At 42.8% G+C, this 27,244-nt stretch overlaps 2 protein-coding genes across 5 annotated transcripts; both read left to right on the top strand.

Annotated features, from left to right (window-relative positions):
* The first annotated feature begins 6,152 nt into the window (after positions 1-6,152).
* Positions 6,153-18,370, top strand: jakmip3 (Janus kinase and microtubule interacting protein 3). 4 transcript variants are annotated; one of them, XM_029527122.1, is made up of 22 exons: positions 6,153-6,287; positions 6,363-6,605; positions 7,202-7,441; positions 8,909-9,117; positions 9,542-9,662; positions 9,982-10,128; positions 10,462-10,620; positions 10,710-10,745; positions 10,856-10,927; positions 11,104-11,205; positions 11,268-11,396; positions 11,495-11,578; positions 11,816-11,878; positions 11,956-12,054; positions 12,349-12,447; positions 12,733-12,792; positions 15,538-15,603; positions 15,743-15,811; positions 16,700-16,777; positions 17,186-17,419; positions 18,089-18,154; positions 18,320-18,370. In XM_029527122.1, the coding sequence occupies exons 1-22, from the start codon at positions 6,153-6,155 to the stop codon at positions 18,368-18,370; spliced, it is 2,562 nt and encodes an 853-aa protein (XP_029382982.1). The 4 variants fall into 4 exon arrangements, with proteins under 4 accessions (XP_029382982.1, XP_029382983.1, XP_029382984.1 ...); XM_029527123.1 differs by having other exon boundaries at positions 12,733-12,786; XM_029527124.1 differs by having other exon boundaries at positions 8,909-9,109; positions 9,555-9,662.
* Positions 18,371-22,531: 4,161 nt separating this feature from the next.
* Positions 22,532-26,911, top strand: dpysl4 (dihydropyrimidinase like 4). The gene is made up of 15 exons (XM_029527126.1): positions 22,532-22,614; positions 23,037-23,125; positions 23,209-23,393; positions 23,471-23,635; positions 23,794-23,855; positions 23,934-24,014; positions 24,098-24,166; positions 24,300-24,420; positions 24,656-24,812; positions 24,885-25,026; positions 25,220-25,304; positions 25,664-25,749; positions 25,824-26,003; positions 26,107-26,272; positions 26,430-26,911. The coding sequence occupies exons 1-15, from the start codon at positions 22,540-22,542 to the stop codon at positions 26,519-26,521; spliced, it is 1,755 nt and encodes a 584-aa protein (XP_029382986.1). The 5' UTR covers positions 22,532-22,539; the 3' UTR covers positions 26,522-26,911.
* The last annotated feature ends 333 nt before the right edge of the window (positions 26,912-27,244 follow it).

Consider the following 27,244-nt stretch of genomic DNA (forward strand, 5'->3'; position numbering starts at 1 on the left):
TGCCAACTGGTGTCGACTCTTAAATTTACAATAAACAGCATAATTTGTACATTTCACTCCATAGTTTTGTATATTTTCATCTATTCTTACCTTTTTCTCATTTTGAACACCCCCCCTACTAGACCCTAACCTTAACCTTCTCCCTCACTATTTCCTGCCCCTATTTCCAATCCTCTCCCCTCTTTACGCTTACCTTAACCTTTCCCCCTAACCTTTACCCTTCCCCCTCACCCTAACCTTTACCCTTCCCCCTCACCCTAACCTTTACCCTTCCCCCTCACCCTAACCTTTACCCTTCCCCCTCACCCTAACCTTAACCCCTCCCCTTAACCTTAACCCCTCCCCCTAACCCTAACCTTAACCCCTCCCCTTAATCTTTCCCCTTTTACCATACATCAACCTCCCCTTTTCCTAACCCTAACCCCTTCCCTTTCTCTAACTTAAAACCCTCCCTAATCCTAACCTTAACCCCTCCCTTTCTTTTTTCCCCCCCCATAACCTTCATTTTCCTCTTTCTTTCATATTAGGGAAGGTCGACTGATCATACCAACCCGCTAAACCTGTCTGGACCCACCCTTCTACCTCTTTCTCAATACTGAACCACTAAATAAATTACCATAATTTTCAACAGATTTAGAGAGCGAAGAGTTTTACTCCACAGACTTGGGACCACCGAGCCGGGAGGCCTCCCCCTCCCGACACGATCTTCCCAGGTCAGTGCCTGTACTTTTTCCATCGCACGGATCCTACAATACTTCAACCCTGAACTAGCTCACAGCTTTAAAACCTTGCTCGGCTCCTAGCCACCCAGGGTTCGATTCCCCATGAGGACGAAAAAATATATTCCAAAAAAAATTCTTTTTTATTTTGATACAGGAGACTTATTTTAATTTATTTTTCCTTATTACAAAATGTTTTTTTTTTTTTTTTTTTCTTTAATAAATTCTTAGCATGTTTACTACTTATTTTATTGCACTTATTTGCATGTTTTCTTAACATTTTAATAAAACTTTTTTACAGCACTTATAATGTTTTGCATGGTTTTCTATTCAATTTTATAGCACTTATTATATTTTGCATGACCCCTTGTTTTTAGCACTTCATTTAATTATTTTATCATTTCTATAGCACTTATATTACAGCACTTATGTATTAGCAATTTCATCTATATTTATCTTTTTATATTTTTATTTATTATATTATTATTATTATTATTCCTTTTATTCTATATCTCCTAATCTTATTAAATCTAGAATTGGATCCGAGCGATGAAGACTGGGATGCTACCTACTCACCTTTAACCTCTTGAAGGACTTCATCCCAGTGAACTTGTTAAAAAATCTCTTCTACAGGTTCCTCTCTCCATACGGGTGCTCTGCCTGGGGTCCGAACCCTGCTCCCCCGAGTGGAAGGCAGCGCTCTTCCCTACTTCACCATCCTCCCGCATTTCAGTAGGCCAGTGCACCCTAATTTAATACAACCCATAACCCTAACCTAACCCCAACCCTAACCCCTAACCCTAACCCTAACCCCCAGGGGATGGCGCCCTTCTCTTTCCCAAAACCTAACCCTAACCCTAACCCCTAACCCTAACCCTAACCCTAAACACCTTCACACCTAAAACTAATCTTAACCCTAACCTTAACCCTAATCTTAACCCTAACCCTAATTTTAATCTTAATTTCTTCTTAACCCTAATTTTTGTTTATTTTTATTTTTACTTTAAGTAAAAAAAGACGGGCAAGTTAATAATTTAGGGATTAAAAATATTTTTAGAATAAATAAATAAATAAATAGGAAATATAATTAAAATACAAATAAATAAATAAGTTATATAATAAATAAGAGTTAAAAAGATTTATTTTATTTGGGGATTATAGGGTTAATATTAAAAAGAAAGGGAAGAAAAGAAAAAAAGTACTAAGGATAAAACCGAAAGATAAAATAAAGCGAAAAGCGAAAAGACAAAATAACATGAAAAACAGAGGGTATAAAAGGGAGACGCTCAGAAAGAAAATTACATTATCGGCTAGACTTTTAAGGAGGACACATCAGCCAGCCATTCAGTTAGAAGAGTTTTTTGTGTGCTTTTTTTATTTTTTTATTTTTTAGACCTGAAGAAGACCTATTGAGGTCGAAACGTCGTCTTTTTTTTCGTCTTTTTTTTCAAGCACACCTTCTTTAGTTCATTAAACATTTTTTTATTTAAATAAATAAATAAATAATATAATAAATAAATAGATAAATAAATAAATAAATACATATAATAAATATAATAAATAAATAAATAAGTTAAAAAATCACTAAAAAATAAAGGTACCCTCTTTAAATGGGTCCTTTCTTGGAGGAGGGTTGGACACTGGTCCAGCGGGGCAAACGGGGCCGCCAGCAGACCCGTGAGCCTGCGTGGGACCGGAATAGGGGTTGGTCCAAGGGGTGGATGGAGTGTGCACCCCCCGCCTCCAGATGGAGACGGGTGCAATTCCCCTACCCTAACCCTGTCTCTATCACCTTCCTATCAAAAGTTATTCAAGAATGTCTAATCCTCAAATGTCTAATTGTGGTAATCATCCCTATTCCCTAATTTTAACCTTAATTTCTTCTTAACCCTAATTTTTATTTTTATTTTTATTTTAAGTAAAAAAACGGGCAAGTTAATAATTTAGGGATTAAAAATATTTTTAGAATAAATAAATAGGAAATATCATAATTAAAATACAAATAAATAAATAAGTTATATAATAAATAAGAGTTAAAAAGATTTATTTTATTTGGGGATTATAGGGTTAATATTAAAAAGAAAGGGAAGAAAAGAAAAAAAGTACTAAGGATAAAACCAAAAGATAAAATAAAGCGAAAAGCGAAAAGACAAAATAACATGAAAAACAGAGGGTATAAAAGGGAGACGCTCAGAAAGAAAATTTCATTATCGGCTAGACTTTTAAGGAGGACACATCAGCCAGCCATTCAGTTAGAAGAGTTTTTTGTGTGCTTTTTTTATTTTTTTATTTTTTAGACCTGAAGAAGACCTATTGAGGTCGAAACGTCGTTTTTTTTTTGGTTTTTTTTAAGCACACCTTCTTTAGTTCATTAAAAAAAAAATTATTTTATTCTTTTAAATAAATAAATAATATAATAAATAAATAAATATAATAAATTAATTAATTAATTAATATAATAAATAAATTAATTAATAAATATAATAAATAAATAAATAAGTTAAACAATAACAACTAAAACAGAAAGGTACCCTCGATAAATGGGTCCTTTCTGGGAGGAAGGTTGGACACTGGTCCAGCGGGGCAAACGAGGCCGCCAGCGGACCCGTGAGCCAGCTTGGGACCAGGATAGGGGGTGGTCCACCAGAGAAGGGTGGATGGAGTGTGCCCCCCCCGCCTCCAAATGGAGACGGGTGCAATTCCCCTACCCTAACCCCTAACCCTAACCCTAACCCTCCCATTCCTCTGGCCTTATTATTATTATGATATATAAAAAAAGTTTATTATAAAAATACATTAATAATTGATAATTAGACAATAAATAGAGGTTAAAAATATTAAAAAGACTTCACTTCATTAAATATAATAAATAAACAAATATTAAATTATGATTTAAATACTATTCATGGGTTAAAAACGGTTAAAATTGGCTAAAAATAGGATTAATGTTAAGGCGAAACAAAATTTAAAAAGACGAAAAGACGAACAAAATATAAAAAGCCAAAGCAAGGTTATGAAAAGGGTAAAACGAATTGAGAGAGCTCATTTTCACTTTAGCTCTTGAGGGGAGAACATTAAAAAATTATGACTCCTGCCTAGCAGCAACAATAAAAAAAGTTATTTGTGTGCCATTTAATTATTTTTTTTATTTTTATTTGCCTGAAGAAGACCATATTGGGTCGAAATGTCGCATTTTTTTATTTTATTTTTTATTGAGGCACACCTTCCTAAGTTGAAAAATGCATGCATAAACCCTAACCCTGCATTTCACCTTTATTGATTCTGGAAACTTGTACCTGAACTCAGTTAAGGTCAAGCTCGAATTTGACCACACGTGAGTCCGTCCTGTTTAAATTGTGTCTCCAGGGAGTATGTCTTCAGGTTGTCTCTTCTGGCTCAGTGTGGTGAGCAGTGTCCAGTCAGACCAGCCAAATCAGTCCGTTGATGGGAATGGTTCTGGTTCTCCACAGTCTGTGTAGCTCATTGTCATTATTTCCTGTCACCTGTCAGTAGACCAATGTGTAATCAGGTTGATGACGCCGCCTGCTGGAGCATATTTGAACTTCTGTTGATGCTGGAACAGAAAATCACAACTGTAACCAACTGAGTCCACCGGGAACCAGATTCCACAAGACTCCATGATCTTTCAACAGTCCAGACCACTTAATCATGTTTAGTAGAGAAGGGATTCCATAAAGAGAGAGACCATTTAGCTCTGACAGACCTCACTGACTAAAGACCGTTAAGTATTGTTAAAGACACCTGAGTGTCATTAAGACTTGTTAGGGTCAGTTGAGTTTCATTCTCATTCAGTTAAACATCCATAATGTCTGAAAACAAGTTTCTGACATCTTACTCATCTTCAACCCTTTGGTGAGCTGTCATTGGACACACTTTGTGTGCTGTTGTTTTGGTTGGATGTTCCTCAGTGTCTCGACATCTTATTGGATGGTGTTTGTGTGTTGAAAGAAATTTTTGTGTTATTTGTTGGTTGTAGTTTATAATGTGTTTTGAATTAAACTATCAATCAAACATAAGTGTTACCAAGTTTTTACAGGTGACAGGTGTACTTCCTGTGTAACCATAACCCTCTGATGACACATGACACAGCTAGAAACACTTATTACCATCCAACTAGTGCCTTTGTCTGTTGCCATGGCAATGTGGGATCATGAAAGGGGAAAACAAATATGGTTTATTAGTACACACAAACATAAATACACACATACAGACACTGTCTTCTGATGTTTGCAATGTTTATGAGGACATGTTTGTCTGTATCCTTTGTTCTGTTTGTCTTAAATGAATTAGCACAACTGAATTAACTACAGACAGATACTCATTCCATAATATAATATCATGGAATATAACATATATAACATAAGGGTCAACGGTTCACGGTTTTCAAATATAGCTCCACCTTGCAAACTGGACCTGGACCAGAGGTCAGAGGCCATGAGAGAAATGCTTCTGATATCCGGACCAGAGTTATAGTTAACTGTCCAGCAGAGGGAGACAGAGCTCTGCTGGTTCAGCTCTTCATCACACTGAGGGATGCTGGGAGGAAGAGGAGGAGGAGGAGGAGGTGACGGCAGCAAAGGCTGCAGAGATGCTAACAGCACCGACTTACAAACACACTGGAATGAGCTAACCGCTGTCAGACAGGTACACTCTTACAAACTGCTAGAGGACGCAGATGATGGCATTACACACACAAACACATGCAGCACAGCCACGTATAGTAATCAGTGAGAGTCACAGGGTGCTACAGTGAGAGTAGCTGCTCCTAGCATGGTGTTGAGAGGAGGCTAACCTTCTATCTCTCTCTCTCACACACACACACACACACACACACACACACACACACAGCAATGCAGTTTGAGAAGGTTCCTATTGAACGGTGAGTAATTTATCTTTTTGTGTGTGTATGTAAATTCAGTTAGGTTTATGTGTGTTTAAATGTGTCTGCAGTGGTGAGGGCAGAGGTACTGATGGTGTTACCATAGTTACACTCATGTTACAACATTCATGCTGTGCAGTGTGTCGTTTAACCTGTCCTGTATCAAACACAAGTACAAGTGTAACTAGTAAGTGTACTAATAACACTTGTGCTGATACCACAGGCACTAGTGGTATGATAGTCGGGCTGCTGTATGACGACTGTACTGCAACCTCTTCTGTGAAAATTTTTATTTTAAACAAAAACTGGACAAAGCTGTTTTTAGGGCCTATGTCCAATTGCAGTGCAACATACATTACCAATAACAGGAGAAACAAAACTTTTCACAAGTTTATGCATTTTAAATTTCACCACAGAAATCAATCACTGCACGTGTGTTTCTTTGTGTGTGTCGATGTTTGTGCAGATGTAGTCACTTTTCAGATTGACCGGCAGTTTGTTTGGTGGGGCGGAGCCTTCAAGGGATCGTGGTGATGTCAAAGCGAGGTGCTGGAGGGCGGGGGAAAGGGGAAAGACCTGATGCCATGGCAACCCTTCAAGCAGCTAATGAGGAGCTGAGAGCTAAACTGACAGATATCCAGATAGAACTACAACAGGAGAAGAACAAGGTAAGGAGGACCACAGGTCCCAGACTGCAACAGCAGAGTCTAATGTGTCCAGCTCTGATAACTGTGCGTCCTCAGGTGAGTCGTCTGGAGAGAGAGAAGAGTCAGGAGCTGAAAGCGGAGCATCACCGGGCGACTGTTGCGGTGACAGAGCTGAAAACCAAACTCCATGAGGAAAAGCAAAAGGAATTGTCTGTTACCAGAGAGACATTACTACGACAACATGAGATGGAGCTGATGAGGGTCATCAAGATCAAAGATGGAGAGATTCAGCGTCTAAACAGCCTGGTGCTGACACTGAGGGATGGATCCACAGACAAGGTGATCTACCTGATTCACACCTAGTCTACCTGTCTCCCTGTCCCTCCTTGGTCCACCTCACCCACTGTGAGCTATCCTACGATGTTCTGCAATCCATCCACGTCCAACTAAAGTGTGTGTGGTGTATTGACTCCTCCTGGATCTCCAAGAGTCCAGTAGTAATCTCTTTTTTTCAGGGCCTACCCAGAGGCCAAGATCACAACCAAGATTAGACCAAAGATCAGTACTGCACATTCAAGAACAACTTCCTCTGAAACACAACAGTCCAGATTACCACTGAGAGTGAATTAGTCCACACGGTGACCTCACTTCCCCCTGAGATACACAACAGAGGGTTAGGGTTGGACAGGAACACGTCCTGGAGTCAATCGCATGGTAACAATCTGTTTATCTCCCTGTTGACGGCAGGCAACTGCTCTGTGTGTCTCTGTGTGTTATATCTGGATTGAAAGCTCTTCAGTATGGCACTGGGTGCCTAATCCCAAAGTGAGCCCTACAGAACAAAAAACTTTTTCCTATGTTTGTCCTGTGAACCCTGAGTGACGACAGATCACTCCTAATCAGCTCATTAGCCTAAAAGTGTGTCTGTTCTTCAGGTGAGAAGCACTCTGCTGGCAGAAGTGGAAGAGGCCAGAAGAAGCTGGGAGGCTGAACGATGTCGCCTCCAGCAGGAGGTTCAGGAGCTGCGTGGAGCAAAGAGGTTCACTGAGGAGGCACTGGCATCAGCACAGCAGGCCTGCCAGGCCCGAGCAGCCGAACTGCGATCAGCTCATCACCAACACCAGGAGGAACTGAACAGGACCAAAAGAGATTGTGAGAGGGAGATCCGCCGACTGGTACGCAGCCTTGTCACACAGACATAACAAAACTTTACCAACTGCTAAGACACCTGGTTTTACCGAGGGTTACCTTTACCCCAGCTGTAACACGACTCTGCTCTGTCAGTCAGCTACAGTCCAACAGCGATGTTAACAACTACATTCACTCAGAGTAGCACCAACATTATAACATGGGCATTATTAACCACCACCACCAATGTGGTTATTGCATCATAACAGAAAGGTCATTAAGAAAATCAAATTCAAATCCAATTCACTAATTTGAAGTTCAGTCCACCACGGTCCATCATTTCATGTAGTGCCAAATCATAACAGAGTTACATCAAGACTCTTTACATGGAGCAGGTCTTGACCAAACTCTTCTAGTATTATTTACAGACCCAACAGAACCTTCTATGAGTCTCAGCCTATAGTAGCATAACTGAATAGTAATTAAATTTAACCTACAGACTTTGTTATAGAGGAAAGTGTTAAGCCTGATCTTGAAAGCAGAGAGACAAAAACAACTAGAATAATTGTTACATTATTAACTACAATAACCCAGATAATCTTAGTTATTTATTACGATAACTACATTTTGGGTTTTATATTGTCTTTTTTATTAGACACTTCACAACTTTGTGTAGCATGGTGTTTTTAAGCTCATTGGTCAGGCACCAGACATTCCTTTAGATCAAGTCCACTCTTTCTTATCTGGAGACCCCGCTCATCTATATTTTCAGTGTCTTTGTCCAGCAGACACACTGAGATTGAAGCTGTTCAGATGAAACAGGCACTGGTTTCTGAGGTCACTGATGAGTGGATACATTATCATTGACAAAGAAGCTCTAACCTCAACAGTAACAACACAAGGAGAAGATACTGTGTGAAACACAGACTGGTACAAACAGACACAACACACTGTGTGTTCATCCTGAACAAAGACTCACTGCAACACGTTAGGAAAAAAAACAACGGCTGCTGCTGGTCATCGATTCAAGTACAGAAATGAAGCCAGATTTTTCTGTCGGTCTATCTACCGAGCACACATTTCAGTGTCCACAAATTAAGACATGTTTCAGTGTATGTTTGACATATTTCATTGTCCCTGCCCAGATCTTCCCGTCTGAGAACAGTCTGATTCTTGTCTCAGGAGGATTTTGTAGACTGGTCTGGGTGTGGTTTGTTCACAGGTTGAACTTGTGATTCATGAGCAGAGACATATTGTTCTTACCAATATATGAGTTAATATGAATCCTTGTTTTGGGTTGTGAGGTCATTACCAGGCTGCTGTTCAGTTTCATCTAGGAACAGGTCTCTGTTTGAAAACACAGGTAGGTCCATGTTCACCTCAATGACTTTATTTCTCATTCTGTCTTACAAACTAACTCAGTTCCCTGCCTTCATATCTTCAGGCGTCTACCTATTCAAACTCATCTCTAACCTCTTTGTCTCCCCATCTGTCTCTCACCTGTCTGTGCGCAGATGGATGAGATAAAACTGAAGGACAGAGCTGTCAGTGTTTTGGATAAAGCCCTGGGGCTGCAGGCTGGACATGCTCACCGCCTCCAGCTGCAGACTCAGGCAGCCGAGCAGCAAATCGCAGCCTTGAGAGACGCGCAGAGGGCGGGACTTAACCACCCAGGCCACGCATCTAGCTCCACCCCTAACACTACTCCTCATATTGTAAGCCCCACCTCTTTCTGTTCGTGCTGCATGATATAAAAACTTCATGTCACAGGTTAATGACATGTGACCTGGAACTCATCATGACCCCACCTTCAGTCATCATGACATCATCAAACACATCTATCATACAGGTGGACCCCAAGTCCACAGTTTCCCACAAGCCATTGTTTGAAGCTCAATGACCTTCATGACCCAGGTCATGTGACCAACTGGTAAGTGTGTTAAATTGGTCCTCTGATATGGACCAATGAAAAACATCGTGCAATGTCAAGTTATTTACTCTATTTTACTCTTTGTTACACTAAATCATACAATTCACATGCGTCTCAGCTGCATTTTCATGGAAAGGCAGTGAGAAAGTGAATGATCACATTGTAAAATGTAGCTTCAGCTCATCTGTGACTAGAAGAATGTGTGTGTTCGTGTGTGTGAGCAGTCGCAGGAGGATCGGGACACTCGGAGGTTTCAATTAAAAATTGCTGAGCTCAGTGCTGTTGTCAGGAAGCTGGAGGATCGAAACGCTCTCCTATCTGAAGAACGCAATGAACTGGTAATTCACACAATACACATGAATACAAAACACACACAGAATACATACACTTCTGTAGTTGTGAGAACCCTGTCTGACAGAATGTCCTCCACACCACAGACGTCTTCGTAATGATGACACATCCTGATACTGAAGATATGTTCTTATTACAGTCTACAGACCCCAAGTCACTCATAACTTCGATGGATGACACACACACACACACACACATCAACATCCATGCTTTGAATGTTAAACTTTCAGTTTATCTTACTGTTTGTTTATAATTTTTATTCCCATTTTTTAAATAATTTTTTTCTTCCTTTTTCCCTTTGTACAGCTGAAGCGTCTACGAGAAGCAGAAAGTCAGTTTCTGCCTCTACTGGACAAAAACAAACGTCTGAGCAGGAAAAACGAGGAACTGGCTCTTGGTCTGCGTCGTCTTGACAACAAGCTTCGCTTTGTCACCCAGGAGAACTTGGAGATGGTAACTATGGTAACCCCTGATCCTACATCAATAAACATAGTCTGAGCACTAGTTTTGTCTTAGTCAAACCAGGCTCCAGTGTGGGACCAATTGGTTCAGTTGCTCTGAAGCAGAGCAGTTGTGAGTTTTAGGATGTAAAGCCTGAATGTAGATTTACTGTACTCTGACAACCGAAAACAAGAACCTGCAGTAACTCAAGCAGGAGCTACACAAGTCATCTAAGCTAAGAGCGCGACAGTCTCTTCTTCCTCTGATAACAAAGGCAATTACAACTAGAAGTGTGCACCTTATTCAGATATTCACCATTAGTTACCAGCATTGCCATGGTAACAGGTAAGTGGTTGTGATCTACAGAGGAGACCGAGCTCATTAAATGACTTGGACCGCAGTCACTCCACCAGTTACCACGGTTACAGCCAGGAGGAGAGAGAGATTGAGTTTCTACGGCTACAGGTCCTGGAGCAACAGCATATCATTGACGACCTATCAAAGGTACGAAACCATAACAACGACTGCACTACTGTTACATGACTGAGGCGTTGGCAAATGTTCAGGGCTAAATGAAAACCTCAATGTTTCAGGCTCTGGAGACGGCCGGATATGTAAAGACTGTGATAGTAAGTACAGTAACTGTTGTTACATTTCGGGTTATGATAATTTTTTGTTGTTCATGTTGTTGTGTTGTTGATAATGTCGCATCCTTGAAGATGTTGTGTTACTCCTGCAGGAGAGAGACATGTTAATGAGATACAGACGTCAGGAGCCAGTGAGGAGGAAACGAACCTTCAGAGCTTGCAGGGTGAGAACAGGCGACTCTTTATCATTGTATATCATCACCAATACTACTACTAACACTAGGTCCTCTGAAGTTATGAAAGTTGTTCAGTTGATGCCAGTAAAAACTTGTCTCCTGGAATAGGAAAAACTGAGATTGAACGTTTAATTTGAATAATGTGTGTGTGTGTGTGTGTCCAGGTTATAGAAACTTTCTTTGGTTATGATGAAGAAGCGTCAGTCGACTCCGATGGATCATCTTTGTCTTTTCACACTGACAGAACTCCAGATACTGAGGAGGAGGTAAGACTGGTCTGACTGTTTTTTTTGGTCTGACTGGTTTTCTGACTGTGCATGTGTTCCAGGCGTGTGTGCGTGAGGAGGCGGAGCTTCGTTACCGGCAGCTGACTCAGGAGTACCAGGCGCTGCAGCGAGCTTATGCTCTGCTGACAGAGACAAGCGGAGGAAACTACGATGCAGAGAAGGAGATCAAGGTGACTCAACTGCTGCGTAAGGCAGAAACAGAGAAGTTGCTGTTTCCTTTCATGGAGCAAAGCAGCAATGGTTGATGGTTCAATTCCCTGCTTTACAGACCAGAGAGCAGCTGTTGACGGAGATCAGTCGATATGAGACCAGAGTCTCTGACCTGGAGTCAGCTTTGAGGCAGCAGGGATTGGTAACACAAACACACACAGATACACTCGCAGAAATACAACCTAACTCTTCATGAACCACGTGAGAATAAGAATTGTACTCTGATTGGTTGCAGGAGAAATGGCCTTGTCCTCTCAATGAGTAGAGAACCAATCAGTGAAAAACAAACAGAACCCAGAACAGGAAGAACATTCACTTTCCTTCAACACCAGCTGTTCAGACAATCTCTCTCTCTCCCTCTCTCTCTTCGCCCCCCCAGGATGTGAAGTGGGTGGAGGAGAAACAGACTTTGTGTCGGAGGAATCAGGAACTTTTGGAGAAGGTGAACTTGTTGGTCGTGTTGTGCTTCAGCTTACAGTCTGTTCAAACTCAGAGTCCAAACAGTCTCTTGTTCTTCAGCTCAGGCAGATGGAGGGAGAAGAGCTACGACTGAAAAATGATATCCAGGATGCTAAAGATCAGAACGAGCTGCTGGAGTTCAGGATCTTAGAGCTCGAGGTAAACAAACAAACAGTCAACCACAGCAACAAGTTACAACAGGTAGGCACACAGAAGACTCAGAGGAATAAAACATGCATAAACAACAACAATCAAGAAGAACACTTAGTCAGATCAGACAAAAAAAATCTGCCAAACATAAATGACTGCAAATTAAAATAATCAATCTGATATAAACAACAATAGTATATTAAAACAACAACAACAATTGTAAGACCTCAGTCATAAACAGCAACAAAATGAAAACTGATATGAGCCAAATATTGACTGACAAAAACTTTATTTGCTGATCAGGAGAGGGAACGTCGCTCACCTGCCATTAACTTCCAACAACTCCATTTCCCAGAAGGCCTCAGTCCTCTTCAGATCTACTGTGAAGCAGAGGGGGTCACTGTGAGTAATGTCTGATTACACAGCATTTTTGGGGTTTTTTTTGTGGCATTTTCTCGCTATTGACGTTGTCATCATTACCCGACCCTCAAACACAACAGGTTGTTCTTAGCAGATGAGTGTGTCACTTTGTGGGACAACTGCTCTCGAACCTAAAATTACTTATTAAAATTGCTGTATGTCATTTTGGTACACATGAATCAGGAGATGTGTACTTTTGTGTGATTATTTTAATGATTCTATTATAACACATGAAGTATTTACAGTTTAACTGATTGTGTTCCTCAGGACATTGTGATCAATGAGTTGATGAAGAAACTGGACATTCTGGGAGATAACGCCGTAAGTGTATGTTGAATTTATTCTGTACATGTATGCTTTTGTGAGAGTTCAACCAATTTGTGAAAACTGAGGTCAGCTGGTCAGATCTATGTCAACATGTAGACAACATCAGAAATAAAGGCAGGAAATCCAGCTGTCATGAATCTGTATGAAGCAAACTGTGGCTCCATGTAGCTGCCTGATGTTATGTTCTTAACATGTTATTGACATGTTGATGATGTGTTGTTATCGTGTTATTGATGTATTTTGACATGTTTTTGATGTTACGGTTTGTTTTACCGGACCCAAAGGAAGACACAAAATCTGTAGGAAAGCTTGTGGTCTCAGTGGCAGAGGACAGCTTTAGGGGCAGATAAAATGCACCACTTGTCTGTCTGAATCTGTCCACAATAGACATTATGGTGGTATTAATGTTAGAGATGGGCAGCCCAGTAATAAAGTCCACCAGGAGTGACAGCAGGAGACCAGCTGTTGTTGCTGCTGCTGATGAGAAGCCTGTGGGAGCAAATGGTGCAGGGATCCCCAAAATCTTGGACTCCACAGGACATGGAGAACCATTTGATGAAGTCCAAGCCTGCTGGTTCCCTGGATGGTATGTGAGTTTTGATGAGTGCAGTGGAGAACATGGGACCTAAAAGCTTCAGGGACCAACAAAATAGGAAGCTGGACTAGTGTTTTGACTTCCCAGATTAAGGCTGCCACCACACAGGAGGCAGAAAGCATGGTTTCACGAGGATAGTCTGGCTTTTCAGAGTATGCTTAGTTTGAGAGGGCATTAGGATTTTAACTGTTTTAAGAGCCTGGGTGATGTGTGAAGGAGAAACTGAACCAGCCAGGAGACAAGGCCCATCAGGCCTGGGAGTTGGTGGTTGAGCTGCTCCATCCAGCCAGTGTCACCATTCTCCAAGAGCCAGAACATCTGCCAAAAATTCCCTGTTGTCCAAATCATATTTATCTCTGCAGACAAGAGGCTGCACGGGAAAAAAACAAAAAAAAACAAAACACTTGGACACAACTTCTGGTCTCAAGGCAATCCCAAACCCTTGACAGAAGTGCCCACTTCAATAATGAACTGTAGAGTGGTATCAGAGTGTGCTAGAACTGGCGTGTGGTGAACAGTATTTTTGGCTTCAGGGGACCAGGGGAATGCGGCCTTGATGGGGTGAGATGAGTCAAGGGAGTCACAACTTGAATGTGTGTAGGTGGTGGATTTGGGCCAGTCAGCGACCACCTGATGTTTAGCTTGATGGATGTCATTACATATTCACAAAACTTATTCAATATGTCCCTCAAAACCTGAAAACTATACTAGGTTGTGGAAGACAGCAGGTAATTCCAAATGCCATCACCTGAACCAGGTGGTCAATGATGTGGAGATCTAACTTGGAGAAGACCTGAGCTTGGTTAAAAGGCTCAAAGTCTGTATTGATTAAGGAGAGGCAGTTTCTATTTTTCACAATGTTGTCATTGAGCCAGAGAACCAGGAAGAACTTTATGCCGCTGTTGTAGTGTTTATGAGGAGTAGCGAGAGTGGTTTAGGGACTGAGGCCATGGTGAAGGAGGGTCAAATAAAGCTGCCTTGAGACAATGTTAGTGACAAAAAAAATGCTCCACAGAATTACAGGACCAGTGTGTCTTGAAACAAGAGCCAGCTAAGGGGTGTCTGTGGGGAAGGAATAACCAAAAAAATAAGATTTTGCATTTATTGTCTAGGTTTCATTGAGAGGTTCACTGGAGATGCTAGCTGAGCTCCAAAATTAGCATTTATAAAACTCTAACTGCATGATTAGGGTGATGTGAGGGAGATTCGTTGGTGTCCTACAGGGAAGAGGCATGTCCTTCCCAGTTGCATGAGCTCCTCTGCAAGGACTATTGCCACGTGGTTGGGCAGACTATCGGGAGGCCCTGGATTTAGGGGTCCGAGAAGGCTGAATCCAGGGTCAACGGGGGGACAGAGGACTTGCCAGATGACAGAGGTCTGATTTCTCCCTATGATGCTCTTTTAAGTGGTTATCTAACTTAGTGGCTGGGAAAGAGGAAGTTGTCAAGGTACTAGTCGTTTCTCAAGTAGCTAGTTCATCCTTTACACTATCTACAAGCCTCAGGTCAAAAGCAGACTGTGAACCTCTGTCATCCTAACATCCTGACCACTTTCAGCTGTGAGTGAGAGTAAACCAACTAGGAGCTTCTCTTCCCTGAAGGGGATGGTCAAAAACTTTCTATCTGGCATCTTTGATACAAACATCTGAAAGTAACAATAAGGTGACTCTTTTTCTGATAAAATGAGTTGACTGAGTCCGAATGGTTGGAGCAGTTGAAGCTTCCAAACCAACAGCAGGAGGGAAACAAGGTGAGTGGGGACCTGGTTTAGTGGGTCCATAGTGGCCAGATTGCTGTGCTACAGTTGGTTTAACTGCACTCAAAAGCAGACAGCAGACCTAACCAAAGGAATATTTTAGATTTAAAGAAACACCAAGGTATAAATGTTACAGGAGAGGCAGGCAGGTGAGGCAGCGTTTAATAAACTGGTGGTTTGAAGTTGACCTGGCTCTGGAGAAGTCTATGAAAGGGAGGGAGAAGAAACAGGAATCAGTCACAAATGGGTTCACAAAAGGGACCAAAAACGGAAGACCACAGTTACATTAGGACTGTGACAGCTGTGTTGTTGACATGTTGACACATTGTGTGTGTGGTTGTGATTTGTCAACATCATGTTATTTAACTCTTAACATGTTTGTGTACCTCCTGTAGAATCTGTCCAATGAGGAGCAGGTGGTGGTGATTCACGCCAGGACAGTTCTCACCCTTGCAGAGAAGGTAACAATTGTTTTAGAAATTTCAGTGCTGATCCCATTTAAATTCAGACCCTGTCTGAGTTTTCTCTGTTAATACTTGTTGTTTCTCTCAACTTCTTCCTCTTTTTCTGTCTCTCTCGCTTGACTGTCTGTCTGATCAGTGGTTGGAGTCCATTGAAGTGACAAAGTCAGTTCTGCAGCAGAAGATGCTGGACATTGAAAGTGAAAAGGTAAAAACTAAAGTTCAGGACAAACACTGAGCTTCCTGTTTGTTGATTTAAAGGTTACGGTTAAACCCACAGATCTTCTGAGACTGAACATGTCTGGACTCACAACGCCTTCTATCATGGCTGCTGAACATCTGGTTGCTACCTGCCATTTCATCACTTGATTGAATTAGAATATTCTAATGTTATGTGTTTGGTTGATTTAGCTCATGTCTTGAAGAAGAGGGACATCCAGTCAGATTTATTATTCTAATGATCTGGAGCTCATGGGACATCCCGGCTAAAGATAATCATCATGTCCACGTGCTAAGATTTTGTCATTTTTCACAGATCATTCACAGAGTCAGCTCTAGCTTGCACAGGTCACATGGATGTAGTGTCGGAAGCAGCCACCATCATGTTCTCCATGTTCTTTAAAATGTAACATAAAGTCGAGTAAACTAATGAATGAATGAGCAGAACCTTCAGGGGGCAGCACGAAAGCGTAGTGGTTAGTGTAGTAGTGTCGCCCCACAATAAGAAGGTTGTGGGTTTGGTTCCTGGCCTCGGTCCTTTCTGTGTGGAGTTTGTTTGTTCTGTGTCTGCGTGGGTTTCCTCTGGGTACTCCGGTTTCCTCCCACCGTCCAAAGTATATGTTAACGAGTTAACCATGTATAGGTTAACTGGAGACTATAAATTGACCGTAAGTGTGAATGTGAGCGTGAGTGGTTGTTTGTCTCTGTTTGTCCTTGTGTGCAGTCCCTGCGATGGAATGGCAACCTGTCCAGGGTGTATCCCGCCCCTCGCTCAATGTGAGCTGGGACCCAGATATGGACAAAGTGGATGAAGATGAGTGAGTGAGAACCTTCAGGCCCACCATGAATGCTGACCTCTGATGTTGCTCTTCTGTAGGAGCTGTTCAGTAAGCAGAAAGGTTACCTGGATGAAGAGCTGGACTACAGGAAGCAGTCCATGGATCAGGCTCATAAGGTCAGTGAACACAAAACAAATCCACACACAAGCTACAGAAAAAAAATCTAAACCAGATTACTGTGCACAGTAGCTTCTGTTTTTCATAGTCCCAGTAAGTCCCTGTAAGAAATAGTGTGGACTTGAAGAAGGTCTTCAACCTGGTTCCTGTGGGTTAAACTGTAGTATGGGGGATACGAGGGGATTCTGCATCTGTGGTTGCAGGGGTCTTGGTGTGCACTTTGTTTGACCTATCCCATCCCCCACCACGAGGGGAAGAAATTGGATGGAATCAATATATTTCAGATTTGAAGACTACATAGTTTGTTACAGTGCAGCAAGATTAATGTTAGCAAGAGGCTTGATGATTTCTTTACTTCTGAGTTGAGTTTATTGACTTTCATGATATGTAAAATGTTTCTGATGCAGAGGATCCTGGAGCTGGAAGCCATGTTGTTTGAGGCTCTGCAGCAGGAGCAGGAGTCCAGGGTGGAAGGATTGAAGATGGAGGAAGGTCGCCTCTCTGAAACGCTAAATGATGAAGAGAGAGAGGGGCTTAGGAGAGCCATGGACCAATGGAAACGAAGTGTCATGTGTGAGCTGAGAGAGAGAGACGCCCAGATCCTGAGAGAGAGGATGGAGATACTGCAGCTCACACAACAGGTAAACAACAAGTAAATGATTGATAAACATGTTAACAAGAGGTGTTCATGAATGTGACATTAATTGGTAGCCATGTTCTTCCAGCCCAACCGGCCTGGTTGGACGGAGGCTAACCCTACTGCCAAAGCCCAGCCCAAAAAATCTGCTTAACTCAATTAGATATTTAATTTCTTGTGGACAGTCAACATCATTCAGGACCAACATATACCTGATCCATCTGTGAGGCTGTGGCTCAGATTCAGGGGGAGAATAAATGACATGTTCAAAAAGGAGACAAGTGAATAAACCTGAATAGATCAAATGGTGATGTAGTGTTTGTTTTTGGCTGTGACACACACCACTGAATTGACATCGCGTAAGCTTTGATTGTAGTTTTCATGTATAGTGTTTAGTCAACACGACGACAAAATGGAATCTGAATAATTCTCTGTTGGTCAGTGTCATCTTTACTGTGTGCCTTTATCATAATAGATCAACATATCAACAATTGGTAAACAGCAGGTAAAAATGGAAACAAACTCACAGGTGAACCTTTAACCTTTGATGGACAGGTAACTATTTGACCTTTGACTGACAGTTAAACCATTTACATTTGACGGAGAGATAAACTGATGACCTTCGACCTTTGACTGACAGGTCATACTTCATCTGGCTGTGTGTGTTTGGCAGAGGAACAAGGAGCTGGAGGAGTTCATTGAAGCCCAGAAACGACAGATCAAAGAGCTGGAGGAGAAGGTATGGATGAGAGGACGAAGCCTTGTTTTGGTTTGGTACAGTATCTACAGTTGATCCATCTTCAACTGCTCAGTATATCACATGGCCGCATTTGGAAACTGGAAACCTTCCGTTCACTTCCTGTGACTTTCTGCTGACTCTCCAAAATTTCCTGTTTTCTTTCAGTTTCTTTTTCTGTTTCTATTCTTCTCTCTGGCCTTCATCCTCTGGTCCTAGCAGCAGCTGGTGAGTTGCAGGGCAACAGGTTTCTCCTGAGATATATGAATTTCACTGCAGCTTTTACTGCAGGGTTTCCGTCACATATACCACCTCTCTGTGAAGGGCATTGTATTACTGTATTGTATTTGCAGAATTGTAAAAGACACTTTTTCATTCTAAATTATTTTTCAGTTTTTGCAGGCCTCCAAAGTCCAGGAGCCGAACATTCAGCAGATTGTGTCGGTAGGGAAGATTCAGTTGGATTCAGGATTTGGAACCAGCAGCTGACTAAGGCACACTGGCTTCACTGCCGCACTCACCAGCCTCTGACTGCTGGCAGCCAATCAGAGCAGAGCTCAGCTGTCAGCTGACTCCACACCATCACACTCCTGTGATGCCACTATGCTGCCTGAAAGATAGCAGGATGGTGACCAATGGATATTGTGATTCACTGTTCACTAGCTGTTGTCCACCAGGTTCTGTGTTAGTGCATATGCAGCTGATAAACATCCTGGCTTCATCAGGCCAGCTGGACCAAAGAGGTGCTCGATTTATAAGACTTTTAGCTGGACTTCTGTTAGACCTGGCTCAACTTGCTACTGTTTTCTCAGCCACCTGATTTTGAACATTACTAGCTTAGTTAGCTTAATTCATGCAGTTAACTGAGCTGGATGAAGTTGAGTTTGGACCAGGGACAGAGGCAGCACTCCATGAACCACAACAGAAGCTCAATCAAGTTGTGCAGTTCCCTTGATGAGTTCACACAGTTGAATCACAGTCAAAACGTGATGGAAAACAGTAGGAAAGGACTTTATTGGAGTATCTCGTCTGTTCTGATTGGCTGTTCCATCTGCAGATTCGGAGTAGCCTCTCCACTCCACATATGGACCTGAGGCTATAGTGTCAACCCGTCTGGATCATCTTGGGACCAAAAACTGACCAAAGGAAGAGCAACATTATGCCGGAGGTCAGAGGTCGGGGAAACAACCTGAGTAATGTTCTAATTCAAAGAAATTCAGCATGAGGTTTTACAACTGGTCAGAAGCCTTCAATTCAAAAATAAACCTGCTGAAGGTCACTGTCACTGACTGCAGTTTACATAACGAAAGGCAAACTAGGTTCAGGTGATCCAGTCCGGTTATCAGGCCAGCTCACAGACCAGTCAAACTGATGGAACAAAGTACAACAAAGTGCTTCTCAGACACACATAATAGAGGATAAAAATCATAGAGCTAAAAATATACATATATATTGTGTATCTTTTTAATCTCCTACTGGGATAATCAGTTGATTCTGAAATATTTAAGGAAGCTATTTGTATGTTTTTTCTATTGTTACATGGCTAAAGTTAGCAGCTGTTGGGTTCAGCTTCAAATTTCACCCTTCCCTCACTAACATCTGTCTCCAGAGGCTGAAATGAACACCAATGTTAACTTTGGTCTCTATTGTATGTTTTCTTCTATTGATATACGCATGTTAACCAGCTAGCTCATCACTGTTAACCTGAGGTATAACAAACACAAAGATAGCTGAAGTTCCTCCTCAGACTGGTAAGCAGCTGTCACTTCTATTGTTAGCTATGTAGCAATAGCAAAATGTACAAATTGTTCTTTGAAAAATGCTTTATACTGTCTGTGCATTTACTTCAAATCAAATTGTTTTTTATCGTTTTTCGTTTATCCCCAGGTAATGACTTTTTCTTCCCGTGTTCTCTCAGTCCTACTTTAATTTTAAGATTAAATGATTTGCTTGAATTTGAACTGATTTTCTTGCAGAAGAGTAAAAAGATGATAAGGAACCAGTGAACCGTTTCCTCTCTTTGTCTTGCAGTGAAAACACCAGTCCAGCGGTTGTACTTTTATTATTCCAGATAATATTTTTTTATCCCTGCTGTGAGTCTGAACTCAGTGAATGGCTAAAGAGTCGGCAGTCTGATGTAATTACAGATTAAAGACAGTGGAGATGAGACTGAACAAAACCGTGGTTGTGTTTGTTGTTGAATATTCAAGTTTTTCATACACTGTCCGTTGGATCAGAGGTGAATGACTTCTTATATCAAACTGAGTCCAGACAGCCTTCAGGTAATGGTTTGCCACTTGCTGGACTTAAACCTGAACAATACAGTTCCTCTACAGACCACTAGAGTCCAGCAGTGAGTCAGTGTTTAATGTCCAACAGCAGAAATCAACCTCTTTCCAGTTTGATCAAAAAATTCTGGTCTCTCACAATAATTTCCTCCTTCAGGATGACTGAGGGGAGAATTTAGAGAATGCACCTGTTTCCTGTTTATTCAGGATCAAAGTAATGGAGGATTGGTGTGGCCTCTTTAACTGACAGGTGAGTGTCTATGTCTTCTGACACATTTTTGAGATGATGGAACTGAAATGTTAAAATAAGGGTAAACCAGTTTATTTGTTATTGTCTTTATGAAGTTGTTTACTTTCATCCCCCTTTAGAGAATCTAAATGGTGGCAGGAAAAAAGCTGGTCTTGGTGAGGAGGAAGAGCCCAAACCCAGTGTTACTGTCTTGAAGAATCTGTACATCTCTTGGCTGTGTCGCCTTCCTCTGTTCACGTCAGTCAGGCTCCAAGAGACTATTTAGGCAGTAAGGCCCAGAGGGCACCCTAAACCCAACTTTGGTCCTGGTCCTCGTTTTGCTGTTCGGATTTTTTGATAGAGGAATCTTGGACAATGTCCTTTCATGGTCCAGAAAATCTTGACTGAAACAGATTTCAGATCCTCCTCAATCCAGCCTATAAAGTTGACCATTGTGGTCCCAGGTTCCTTCAGGTCTCTACCAGGTCATTCTAGGATTTTGTCAAAGCATCTCTCACCTGAACCGGTCCAGACCTCTGCCTGAACAAAGCAAACGATCTGGTTTCTTGGTCTGAGAACCAGTTATCAGGTCAAAGTTCACGAATCATTGAATACAGTCATTAGAGGTCTACAGTGAAGATCAGACCAACTTCAGGAAGAGACAGACTTTGTTACAGTTCACTGAGTGTGTGTGTGTGTGTGTGTGTCTTAGCAGGACTCGTGTTCATCGAAGTTGAAACATCTGGGTCACTCACTTTCATGTCCGACATCACAGTGACATCACCGGACCATCTGAACATACCATCATTATGTTCGTAGGCTGTTTAAACTGACCATGTGCAAACAGGAGTCACCTACAGAGGAACCCGGTCCAGGTAAGATGGAACATAAGACTCTAATCAGGCTATCTTCTTCCTGATGCTTTATTGCCTCCGATTGTCTTCTCTCAGTTCCTCCCTGACCTCCTCCTCCCTGACCTCCTCCTCCTCCTCCTCCTCCTCCTCCTCCTCGGCTCGTCTTCTCTAATTGTCTCAGATCAGATCTGTCAAGATGTCGGAGAGGAGCTACTCGCAGGAGGACTCCTCTCTCTTGTCCCGGCTCGGCTCTGACTCTCCTCGTCCTCGTATGAAATATGGAGGAATGTTCTGCAGTGTTGAAGGAGCCTTCGAGAACAAAACACTCAACTTTGAATCTTTCAGTCCACAGACACGACGGCGACGTGGCACCCAGGTCCTGAGCGATGGCCATGATGGAGGAGGACAGAAAATAGTGCCTTCCTCTGGACACGCCCGCGAAAACTATCACAAAAGAGAGGTGAGGTGACTTCATACTTTGATCTTTAACCTAGACCACATCACATTGAGGCTGAAATCATTTGATCTGTTGATAGAACATCAATAATTACATCTGTTTTTATTCACTGCAGAGTTCTTGCAAAGTAGCATCAGATTGCAGGATTAATCAATCAAAAATGCCAATCAATCAACCAACCTGTCAACCAATAATCATTTCCAGTTGCAATCATCAAATCAAGCTGCTGTGACCTGGTTTAACAATGACAAGTTGAGCCAAGCATAAAATAAGGAAAGAGGAATGTGTCTGCAGGTCTCTGTTGGTCTCATTCTTTGCGGGTCTATGTTGGTCTCTGTTGGTCTCATTCTTTGCAGGTCTCTGCAGGTCTCGGTTGGTCTTTGCGGATCTCTGATGTTCTCAGTTGGATTTAGGTCTTCATCAGCTTCTCGTTGTCTAACAGAAAATCCGAGGGGTCCAATTGTCATGCATTTTATTTTGAAGCTCCACAACGGAAGTCAAGTGTGTGTGCATTGTCGGTAGAGTGACGTGAGAAAAAAACAATAGCGGACAGTGTGTGCATGTGTGTGTGCTCGCGAGCGGATCAGCAGATCAGGATGTCATTCCAGAACAAAAAGAACAGCGCGAGGCCCGCGGTATGTGCAACCCGATCCGAGCCGGACTGTCGGAACGGTTCGGGCCTGAATACCGGGTATAACCGGGGAAAGTGGGGCGGAGCGCCATGATGCTGCGGCCCGGAGCAAACTGACGGGACCGGAGACCGGACTGAGCCCAGTGAGCCCAGCAGCTGGTCTTCCCGGTCCTGTCTGATTCGGTTCGGCTCGAAATATTTAAACAGTAAAAGCGGATTTCAATAATGAAAACACGTTGCATTCATCTAAAGTGGGACATTTCATCTTTGTCTAAATTCTCACCTGCAGCAGGTCTTTAAAATGTTTCATTGATACTTGATTTCATTTGATCCATTTAATTATTAAAAGGAACTAACGGTGACGCGATAACGGTGACAGTGACACAACAGGCAATTTTTTTTACTCAACATCTTTTATGTTTTCAGAGCGGCCGACTGCTCATTAAAGGGGGGAAGGTTGTCAACGACGACCAGTCGTTCTTCGCTGACGTCTACGTCGAGGACGGAATCATCAGGTAGAGCAGCTGCCGAGCTGAACTTCTGACGTCAGGTGTGCTGTGTTTGATACTGATTAGTAATCCCCCTGTGTGCTGATCAGACAGATTGGAGAAAACCTGATCATCCCGTCTGGGGTGAGGACACTGGACGCGTACGGTCAGCTGGTCATTCCCGGAGGCATTGACGCCAATACCAACCTGCACGCCCCACAGAAAGGCCTGAGCCCAGCTGATGACTTCTACCAGGGGACCCGAGCTGCCCTGTGCGGGGGAACTACCACCATCAGTCAGTACTGACCACAGACGGACAGAGCAGACGGCTTCGCCAAACAGCCTCAGTAACACAGATATTTGTGTTTCCAGTGGACCACATGCTGGTGGAGCCAGGGACTAGTTTACTGTCCGCCTTTGATCAGTGGAAGGAGTCAGCGGAGAAGATGGCGTGCTGCGATTTCTCTCTTCACCTGGACATCACTCGCTGGCACGAAGGACTGTACGAGGAGCTGGAGACGCTCGTCAAGGACAAAGGTCAGAACATCTTCAGGGACAAGTACTCAACCAGACTCACGAACTGCACAAAGAGTCCTAGACCACGTGATCCAGACTAAAATGAAGCACATGGTCCTGACTGACGTTCTGGGTGGATTGACAAAATCTGAAGTTTCTTCTGTGTTCTTGTGTTTCAGGTGTGAATTCCTTCCTGTTCTTCATGGCCTATAAAGATAAATACCAGAGCTCCGACTCTCAGGTATAAACATGTTAATTGGCACAGTTTCAGGTTGGTCCTCTCCCTCCGGTAACTGGAATCCTGTTTCCATGGTTTCAGCTCTATGAGGCCTTCAGTGTTTTACGGGATCTTGGAGCCGTTGCCCAGGTCCATGCTGAAAATGGAGACATTATTGATGAGGTAACACATCTGGTCCAGTGAGATGTGTCAAAAAAAGATGTTGAATGGTGAATTTCAAATTGGTTTGAACTTTTGGGCTTTAGGAAGAGAAAAAGCTTCTTTCACTTGGCATCTTCGGACCTGAGGGACACGTTTTATCCCACCCCGAGGAGGTAAACACACCTGAAGCACATATGAAATACACCTGTTTACCTGAGGCACCCCTGTACCCAAGATACTCCTCAGACACAATGGTAAAAACATTGTCATGTTATGTCGTGTATTTCTGTGTTTGTTGTGTTTCAGGTAGAGACTGAGGCGGTGTATCGGGCTGTCACCATTGCTAAACAGGCTAATTGTCCACTGTATGTCACCAAGGTGATGAGTAAATCTGCTGCTGATGTCATTGCCAGGTCCAGGAAGAAAGGTGACATCATCCTCATCAAATTTATTTATAAAAAAAAAAAAAATCTTAAGAGTTACATCAAAGCACTTTATGCAGATCAGACCAAAGTCATCCTCTCATCTTCATGGTCTTGTCTTCATCAGGTTCTGATTGGGTTCAGATTTCATTTCGATTCCCCTGTGGACTGTCCCCTTCCTCCACAAAGACTGTCTGACAGACAGATGTAGCTTCAGTGTGTTCCTGTTCGTGTCCTCAGGTGTGGTGGTGTATGGTGAACCAATAACAGCCAGCCTGGCCACGGATGGCTCCCACTATTGGTCTAAAGATTGGGCCACAGCTGCCGCATTCGTCATGAGCCCACCCCTAAACCCTGATCCTACCACCCCTCAATACCTGACCTCCCTGTTGGCGTGGTGAGTATGACATCACCTTCTTTTGTGTGGTTGGCCAGCATGCAGATTCACCTTCCTCCTTGATCCTTCCAGTGGAGACCTCCAGGTGACATCCAGCGCCCATGCCAGCTTCTCCACGGCCCAGAGGGCCGTTGGTAAAGACGACTTCACTTTGATCCCAGAGGGAACCAGTGGGATTGAGGAAAGGATGTCCGTGGTTTGGGACAGAGCCGTGGTAAGATAAATTGACCTTTAACCCTGAGCTGACCAACACCCAGAGTCCAAAGGTCCAAGGAAGGCCCACTGCCCTGTGTGTCCACACACTGACTGCAGCATCAACCCCCATAGGAGACATTCACACATTTTCGACCAGTCTCTCGTTAAGGACAGTGATGGTGTTGTCTCTTTTTTTTGTCCTATATCTCCAGTGTACAGGAAAGATGGATGAAAACAAGTTTGTTGCAGTAACAAGCACCAACGCTGCAAAACTCTTCAACATCTACCCACGAAAAGGTATCAAGTCTGTGAGGGCAGTTGATTGGTTAGAGTCCATGCCATGTGATCATGGTGCCCCAGGTTCAGTACCCGCTCGGGGCCTGTGGGGCAGATCGTCCTCTCGCTCTCTCTCTCTCTCGCTCTCTCCTTGTTTCCTGTCGACATCTCTGCCAATTAGTGATTAAAATAAAGGCACAAAAGGCCAGAAGGACACATGTCCAAGGATGACATGACTCCGTAAGTCAAAAATGCTTCAAAAGACGAAAGTTTGTTTTGTCAGAGTTCACTGCTGAGTAAAAGTCCTGCAACTGTGATGTCAGTTCTCAGTGAAATGTGCGATTTCACAGCAGATGGATGTTTCTGTTCTGTGTTCTCAGGACGTGTTGCAGTAGGATCTGATGCTGATATTGTCATCTGGAACCCAAAGGAGACACACACTGTTTCAGCAAAGACTCACAACCTGGTAACAAACTGTCCTCCTTACTGTCACTGTCGCTAATGATCTGAATCAGCCAAAACTGACACCTCCTTTTTCAGACAGTGGAGGTTAATATCCTAGAGGGTTTGGAGTTTCGTGGTGTGGCGTCAGTGGTGATCAGTGGAGGCTGCATCGCTGTGGAAGATGGTAAACTCAATGCGACTGAAGGTTCAGGGCGCTACATTCCAAGGAAGTCGTTCCCTGACACTGTCTACAAGAGGATCAGAGCCCGCAGCAAGGTGACCTCCTCCAGACCATGTTCCACTGACCCATCTGTTCAGACGACCACCAGCTACTCAGCTGGTTTTTCAGTTCTCCTCACGCCTTTTGTCCTTGTCTCAGATGGCTGAGGCTCGTGGTGTCCCCCGTGGAAACTACGATGGTCCGGTGCATGACGTTATCAGTGTGACTAAATCTATTCCATCAACTCCGACCAGCAGAGGGCCCCCCTGTCCGAAAACTCAGAGTGGCCCGCGAAACCTCCATCAGTCGGGATTCACCCTGGCAGGTATGAGCTGTCATAAAGTCCTAATCGACTTTCAGGTGGATTCTGGAAAAACATTTGGTTGAACAGACACAATATTTGTGAAAACGACAGAAGAAGGATAACAGGGAGACTGTTGTTGTCGTCGTCATTTTCCAATGAGCGATTTCTTCTCTTCCAGGAGCTCAGATTGACGACCACATCCCTCGCCGCTCTGCTCAGAGGATCGTGGCGCCTCCTGGTGGACGGTCCAACATCACATCTTTATCTTAAAACAGGAATCATCACACACTGACACTCCAGTGTCACACAACTGAGACTGACTACAAGCAAGGCCTCATCACAGTCACACTGTTGTATTTTCCCCAACCCACAAACATTATGTTAAACACTGTTGTGACCCAAACTGCACAACGTAACTACAACAATAACATTGGTACACACCCACAACTGGTATTAACTAAACAACAGGTATGCTAACTGTTCAACAACTATGCCAGCTAAACAAACAGCTATACTCATTACACAATGACAACTCTGTTACCAATATGAATAGTACTATGACTACATTATCCACATCAGCCTGACCCACATCAGAACCACATTAGTCTAATCAACATCAGTCTGATGAACCTGATCAGTTCAGTTTCAGGTAATAAACCTTTTGACCCTTTTTTTTTTTTTTTTTTTTTTTTTTTTTACAGGATCATTTCAGTTCTCACAACCTGAACTTTCTGAATATAAATGGTGCTAATGAACCCAGTAGTAGCCTGCAAGTAGCCATCTCCTCTAAACCAAGACCCCACGTCATAAACCATGCACACTGAACAGAAACCACACCCATAAAATTCAACCACCTTTTACATGATTTTAAACCCTAACCCATAAAATATAAACCACACCCCTATAGATATCAAGCGTCACATTCTCATGCCTCTTTATGCCTGTAGACCTAGACCACCTCCCTGATTCTGATGACCCCCCCCCCCACCACGG

The sequence above is a fragment of the Echeneis naucrates genome, chromosome 19 (assembly GCF_900963305.1).
Source record: "Echeneis naucrates chromosome 19, fEcheNa1.1, whole genome shotgun sequence".
Classification (NCBI taxonomy): Eukaryota; Metazoa; Chordata; class Actinopteri; order Carangiformes; family Echeneidae; genus Echeneis; species Echeneis naucrates.